At 39.4% G+C, this 7947-nt stretch overlaps 1 protein-coding gene across 2 annotated transcripts in view; it reads right to left on the bottom strand.

Moving 5' to 3' along the window:
• The window catches only part of Ubxn7 (UBX domain protein 7), a 63278-nt gene that overhangs the window by 16121 nt on the left and 39210 nt on the right, over positions 1 to 7947 (bottom strand). Inside the window, exons 4-5 of one of the 2 annotated variants that reach the window (XM_005344840.3) lie at positions 5709 to 5774; positions 3067 to 3179 (exon numbers count right to left, since the gene is read on the bottom strand). In XM_005344840.3, the coding sequence (XP_005344897.1) occupies positions 3067 to 3179; positions 5709 to 5774 (179 nt within the window). The remainder of the gene's footprint in view (positions 1 to 3066; positions 3180 to 5708; positions 5775 to 7947) is intronic. The other variant, XM_013351596.2, reaches the window with a different exon arrangement.

Raw genomic sequence — 7947 nt, 5'->3', positions numbered from 1 at the left:
AAAAAAAAAAAAAAACCAAAAAAAAAAAAAAAAAAAAAAAAGAAAGGCCCACCCAGAAGTTGGCTGGCACCAGCCACTGAATGAATGAAAATAGGAGGAAGTAAGTGTGTACATCCCTGTAAGACCCTTTCTTTCTCAGTGTATACTTGTGGCCATTGTCATCAAACTTCAGCTCTCCAGGGAGTTTCTAGGCCTTCAACACCAGACAGAATGGCTGAAGCAACCTACTTTTTGGATTGAGCAGCTCAAGTATACAAACAGTCACTGTTGAACTACCAGTGAATATCATTAAGTCAACCTAGTAAATCCCTTATTTTTATTTTTTTTCTGTAATACTATGCACAATAGTCTTGATTCTGCTCCTTTAGAGAAAGGGAAATACTGGCTTTGACCTAACTGTTGGAACCACACATTCAACAGTCTTACCAGCCAGCAAATCCTCTCTGGAAATATTAAATATCTTGAAAATGTGATAGTTTTGTTTTATTTACTTGTTTGTGTTTAAAGGTTTGTTTAATGTTATATGTTTGAATGCATGTTTATGAGTTTATGTACATGCTTGCTATCTGTGGAGACCAGAAGAGGGTACTGGATCCCCTAGAACTGCAGTTGTAAGTCACCATCTGGGTGCTGGATCCTCTGCAGGAGCAGCTAATGCTCTTAAGTGCTAAGCCATCTCTCCAGTTCCTACTGCTGTCTTCTCAATGACAATCATTATCACTGTGGTGAGAAGGGAACATATTCCCCTAGCTTTGGTTAAAAGTTAGCAGACACAATCAAGTAAACTGCCCCAGGAAGTTTTCCTTTGAGTTTAGAAAAGATAAAGCTAGGAAGAACTGGGGAAAGAATATATTTTGTAATTGGATCCAGATATATTTCTAATATCCCCAATACTTACCTGAAACTGCTGTGGGAGCACATTCTGCTCCTTCAGCCAATAGCCTTTAAGATACCAGCCCACCTGGGCATGGTCTCTTATACTGTAAAAGCAGCTGTAAAGTATGCGCCCCGCTCTCTTGCATCTGGCTTCTAGACTGTTTTTGTTCATGCAGAGAACTGTTATCTAGGACAGTGATCTCTAAGTTTTCCCTTAAATAAATAACCCTTTCATTATTCATAATTCTGAACTGGTGTGGGATATTTTGTGACTTCCATCATCATGAAACCACAAATAACAAAAAATATACACAAATTTAATCCATTCTAACTAAGCACTGCCACATGGAGACCAGACTTTTACAATGTCAAATATGACAGGAAAAGTAGTTCAAAATTCTTTTGAAGAAGTCCCTTCTTCACAATTTCATGGATAATTTATTTTTACTATAAACCAAGAATTATCACCCTTCTAATTATAGGAAACACTTTATAGTTTGTCTATGATATACCCAATTGCCAATATCACTAGTTAAGTTTTGGGGTACAATTATGGAAAATAAGTTATTTAAACACAAGCATTAAGTTATTACAAACTGAAGCTGGGCAATGGTGGCACATACCTTTAATCTCAGTACTCGGGAGGCAGAGGCAGGTGGATATCTGTGAGTTTGGGGCCAGCCTGATCTGTAAGAGTTTGTTCCAGGACAGACTCCAAAGCTACAGTGAAACTCTGTCTCAAAAAAACCAAACCAAATAAAAAACAAACAAAACAAAAACAAACAAAACAAAAAAACCCCAACCAAACCAAACAAACAAACAAAAAAGATATTACAAACTGAGTTGGGTGTGGTGGTGCACACCTTTAATCTCCTAACCAGGTGGCTCTCTGAATTCGAGGCCAGTCTGGTCTAAGAGCTACATAGTGAGACCCTGCCTCAAAAATGAAAGAACTACGCCTTTAATCCCAGTTGCTTGGGAGGCAGAGGCAAGCAGATTCTCTGTGAGTTCAAGGCCAGCCTGGGCTCCAAAGCTACACAAAACACCAAAACCAAACAATAAACAAACCATCCCCCCCCAAAAAACCCAAATAAATAAAATGAAGCTATTATAAGTTGAGCAACTTTTTTTGTTTTTGTTTTTCCAAGACAGGGTTTCTTCTCTGGGTAGCCACAGGTGTCCTAGAACTAAATCTGAAGATCAGGCTAGCCTTGAACTTAGAGCTACCCCTGCCTTGGCTTCCCTAGTGCTAGGCATGCACCACTACCACCCCAGCAAGTTGGTCAATTTATATTAGCCCAGATCAGCTAACTAAATGATAAACAGGTAGGTAACAGATATTATACAGATACATTGTCCTGAGTAGATGGCAAGATTTCATCACACTACTTAGAAGAGTGCCTAACTTAAAACATACCAATTTTCGGCCAGGTGGTGCACGCCTTTAATCCTAGGGCTCCACCCATGAGGTAGAGGCAGGTGATCTCTGTGAGTTCAAGGCCAGCCTGGTCTACAGAGTGGGTTCCAGGACAGGCTCCAAAGAAAACAGAGAAAACCTGTCTCAAAAACAAACAACAACAAAACACTATAGCAACTTTTATGTCTGGAACTTTCCATTTAATATTTTGAGATTTCATGTAAATTAAACCTAATCAAAACTGAAGATAAGGGGGAGACTACAATATAGGTAAAAGAGAAACACAAACAATTTATAAATGGTTAGTAAACATTATACTACATACTTAGCAATAGTAAAAGATACATACATTTACAAAACTAAGTTTATAAAAAGAAGCTTTCAAAGTGTTAGAGGCTCTACAATGATGTCACACAAGGCTAATCAAAGGCTTTCAAAATAATCAAAGTCATACACTGTTGTTAAAAATGTTAGTCATTTACTGCCAGTAAAAATATAACCCAGTGCCACCCTTAAGTATATTATGCATAAATAGTTAGGATACCAATTCTCTATATACTGAAAAAAATAAAATGGAATTAAAAAGGCATGGTGGCACACAGAGGAGGTAGAGGCAGACCCATCTCTGATTTTGAGGCCAGCATGGTCAATATACTATGGCCAGGTTACATGGTAAAACCCTGTCTCAAGAAAGAGGAAAGAGGGAAAAAAAAAAGACAAACTAAAATTGTAAACCAGTTCATAGGTTTAGTATACAATCTCCAAAAACTTACTGTTTCAAAGCTGCCTTTGTGCATCAAGTCAATTGGGGGCCGGAACAGATCTGCAAGGGTGGTGAGTTTCTTATCTATTGCTCCTCCATTTCTTAATTCCTGTTCTTGCCTAACTGCAATACAGAAGGATGGGGAAAGTTTTAATTAGTCATAAAATGAAAGTGTTAAATTCCATAATAAACAAAAGACCTTATATTGACTGAAAGAATTACTGAACAGTATGCTTAGTTTCAAAAAGCAAATGACTTGAAAAAAAAATACAAAGAGGGGCAAAAAAATATTCCAGGAGTTTGTGTTGTTCCCTAGCCTAAGGATAAAAGTAGAAAATTAAATTAGTTACAAATAGTCCTGTTGGGTCAGGCCTGGTGGTGCAGACTTAGGCTAACACAAGAAGTTCAGTCAGGTGTGGCAGCACCTGGCTTTAAACCCCAGCACTCAGGGGGCAGAGGCAGATTTCTGTGAGTTCAAGGCTAGCCTGTTCTACAAATTAAGTTCCAGGATAGTCAAAGTTGTTACACAGAGAAACCCCTTCTCAAAAAACAAAAAACCTGAACCACAGAGTGATTTCAAGTCCAATCTGAACAACCTAGTAAGAAATTGTCTGTCTCACAGTAAAAAGGAAAGGCAGCTGAGCTGGAGATCTAGCTCAGTACTTATCTAGTACACACAGGCCCCCATTTAGTGCCCAGCACCATTTAAAACAAAACCGAATTCACCTTGAGATGAGGATACACCTGAGGGGTAGAATGTTTGCTTCCTAGAATATTCAAGGCCCTGTTTGTCACCAGCAAAATAATACACACACACACACACATACACACATACACACACACACACACACACACACACACACACACACACCCTCATCAAAGTAAACTCTTTCACATATTCATAACACAGAAGAAAGCTTTCAGAATAATTTTTCTAGTTTGATAATGACCCTAACCCATTGATTGCAGCTAGCTCCCAGTCTGTAAGCTTGCAGTAGAGTTAGAGCAGTAGAGCTGTCCCCATCTACTAAAAAAGCAGATTCCTTTGATAACTTAAGCCTTTTCTTTCAACTTTTTACAAAGTTACTGGACCTATCCTTACCTTAAAAGGGCACAGATACAACACCAGATACAGACCAAGCATGTGTCATGTATTATCTAAAAAACAACTGTCCTGGGCCAGCTAGATGGTTCAGAAAGTCAGGATACTTGCTGCCAAACCCGATGGCCTGAGTTCAATCCCCAGGGCCCATGTGGTAGGAATTAACTCCAATAAGCTATTCTCTTGTTAGAGAACACACACATATCATGGCCTACACACCATCCCCAACAAATAAACGAACAAATTTGTCCTTTCTTTAGACTCTTAAAAGTATACTTCTGAGACACTTCTGAGCTGTACCACAGAAAGGCATGAACTGTGCTGACTAGTTTTATGTCAACTTGACTAGCTAGAGTCGTCAAAGAGGAAGGAGACTCAAGAAAATGACTCTGTAACACTAGACTGGCTACAGGCAAGCCTGTAGGGAAATGGTCCTCAGTTTTCCTAATGCTATAACCCTTTAATACAGTTCCTCATGTTGTGGTGACCCCAAGCCATAAAATTATTTTCATTGCTACTTCATAACCGTATTTGCTATTGTTACTAGCTATAATGCAAATATCCTGATATGCAGGATACCCCTCCCCCAAGCAATTGTGACCCACATGTTGAGAAACACTGCTGTAGTACATTGTCTTAATTAGTGATTGATGGGGGAGGGCCCAACCAATCGTGGGTGGTACCATCCCTAGGCTGGTGGTCCTTGGTTCTACAAGAAAGCAGGCTAAGCAAGCCATGGGGATCAAGCCAGTGGGCAGCACCTTTCCATGGCCTCTGCATCAGCTCCTTCCTCCAAGTTCCTTCCCTGTTTGAGTTCCTGTCCTGACATGAAGTATGAGCCAAGTAAACCCTTTTCTCCCTGTGGGGACCCACAGTTGTGATCCTGCTCCACCATGACTGGAGGTCAGAGACTTTGAGTTTATTTTTGCTCTCTCAAAGTTGTTGACAACAAGTGTGGCTACAAATGAGAGATGCTGACCCAGGGTGTGGTTAATTAGTATTTTGGGTGTAGAGGTGGAGCCATTCCATCTGGACCAAAGGTCAGAGAATTCAAGTCTATTCCTTATATCATGTTAATGAAGTCTGTTGCCTCCTCCCTCCCCTTATGTTTCACTCTTATTTCTCTTACATCTTTGTTTCTTTTTTACTTAATAATTCTAACCATGTTCTTACCCTGGACCATACAAGTTTTATTGATGCTGGTCTTTGACACCTCCCTAAGTTGTGTATGGTCTTAGTGTTTCATTATAGCAACAGTAACCCTAACTAGGATAGTGTATGTATATACATGTACATGTATGTATGTCATGGTACATATGCGGAGTCAAAGTACAACTTGCAGGAGTCAGTTTCTCCCTTTTCATCATGTGGATCCTGGAGATCAAACTAGCCAGTATCTTTACCCAACATTTTGATGTTGCTATTATTTCACTTTTTAAACATGGGGAATCCTCAAAGTAATGAAGACAAATACTAAACATTCTTTTCATTGTAACAGAAAGGAAGTGGAATGGAAGATGGAGCTGAGAGACTAGTTCACAAATACCTACTAGTTTCAGTTTGAAAATCTCGGAAACCATCAAATATTGAACGTGCAGGCCTTCGTCTTTTAGGGGCTGTAGAAGAAAAACAGAATTGGTAAAAAAAAAAAATTAAAACATTAATTTTGAATAATATTCTAAAGATATTCTTTATATAAGCATTCTTGTTTTATTTTGTGTGTATGTAATCTTTCCCTACAATGTAAGTCTGTGTAGCGTGTGGCCAGGAGAGAGTATCAGATGCCCTGAAGCTATAGTTATAGACAGTTATGAGCCTCTACAGGGGTTCTGGAAACTGAACCTCTGTCCTTTCAAAAGAATCAGTCAGTGTTTTTAACCACTGAGTCGTCTCTACAGCCCCATATGTATTTTAAAATGTTCATATTTTTAATAATGCCTAAAAGTGAGGGAAAAAATAGAGCAGGAGAGATGGCTCAGCAATTAAGAGCACGGGCAGCTCTTCCAGAGAATCTGAGTTCAATTCCCAGCACCCACATGGCAGTTCATAACTGTCTGTGACTCCAGTTCCAGGGGATCTGACACCCTCACACAGGCATAGATGAAAGCAAGAACACCAAGGCGCACAAATATAAAAAATAAATTACTAAATTTCAAGACAGCCACAGTTACACAGTGAAACCTGCCTTGAAAAACAAAACCAAAAAAAAAAATAAAAAGGGAGCCGGAAGCCGTGCGGTGGTGGCGCACGCCTTTAATCCCAGCACTCGGGAAGCAAAGGCAAGCGGATCTCTGGGAGTTCGAGGCCAGCCTGATCTACAAGAGCTAGTTCCGGGACAGGCACCAAAGCTACAGAGAAACCCTGTCTCAAAAAAGAAAGAAAGAAAGAAAGAAAGAAAGAAGGAAGGAAGGAAGGAAGGAAGGAAGGAAGGAAGGAAGGAAGGAAGGAAGGAAGGAAGAAAAGAGAAAGGGAGCCGGGCGGTAGTGGCGCAAGCCTTTAATCCTAGCACTTGGGAGGCAGAGATAGGCAGATCTCTGTGAGTTCGAGGCTAGCCTGGTATACAAGAGCTAGTGCAAGGACATGCTCCAAAGGTACAGATGAAACCCTATCTCGAAAAACCAAAAAATCAGTAGCCCTCCTGTACACAGATGATAAAAGGACTGGGGAAGAAATCAGAGAATCAACACCCTTCACAATAGCCACAAATAGCATAAAATATCTTGGAGTAATTCTAACTAAACAAGTGGAAGATTTGTATGACAAGAACTTTGAATCTTTGAAGAAAAATTAAAAGTGGAAAGATCTCCCATGCTCTTGGGTAGGCAGAAATAACATAGTAAAAATGGCAATCTTACCAAAAGCAATCTACAGATTCAACACAATGCCCATCAAAATCCCAGCAAAATTTCTCAAAAACCTCAAAAGAACAGTATCAACTTCATTTGGAAAAGCAAAAAACCCAGAATAGCCAAAACAATCCTATACAATAAAAGAACTTTTGGAGGCATCAAAATCCCTGACTTCAAACTCTACTACAGAGCTACAGTACTGAAAACAGTCTGGTATTGGCATAAGAACACACAGGAGGACCAATGGAACTGAATAGAAGACCCGAATATCAATCCACACATCTTCAAACACCTGATCTTTGATAAAGAAGCAAAAAATATCACATGGAAAAAAGAAAGCATATTTAACAAGTGGTGCTGGAATAACTGGATATCCACATGTAGAAAAATGAAAATAGACCCATATCTCTATCACCATGAACAAAACTCAAGTCCAAATGGATCAAAGACCTCAACATAAAGCCAGCCACACTGAACCTTATAGAAGAGAAAGAGGGAAGTACACGTGAACGCATTGGCACAGTGAACTACTTCCTAAATATAACCCCAGCAGCATAGACACTGAGAGAAACAATTAATAAATGGGACCTCCTGAAACTGAAAGGTTTCTGTAAAGCAAAGGACATGGTCAATAAGACAAAACGACAGTCTACAGAATGGGAAAAGATCTTCACTAACAGAGGTCTGATCTCCAAAATATACAAAGAATTCAAGAAATTGGACACCAAAAGATCACATAATCCAATAAAAGAAAATGAAGTACAGACCTAAACAGAGAACTCTCAACAGAGTAATCTAAAATGGATGAAAGACACTTAAAGAAATGTTCAACATCCTTAGTCATCAAAGAAATGCAAATCAAAACAACTCTGAGATTCCATCTTACACCTGTAAGAATGGCCAAGATCGGGCTGGAGAGATGGCTCAGTGGTTAAGAGCA

Source organism: Microtus ochrogaster, chromosome 2, assembly GCF_000317375.1.
Source record: "Microtus ochrogaster isolate Prairie Vole_2 chromosome 2, MicOch1.0, whole genome shotgun sequence".
Classification (NCBI taxonomy): domain Eukaryota; kingdom Metazoa; phylum Chordata; class Mammalia; order Rodentia; family Cricetidae; genus Microtus; species Microtus ochrogaster.
The sequence above is the reverse complement of the archived record's forward strand: the minus strand, read 5'-3'. Positions and strand labels throughout refer to the sequence as shown.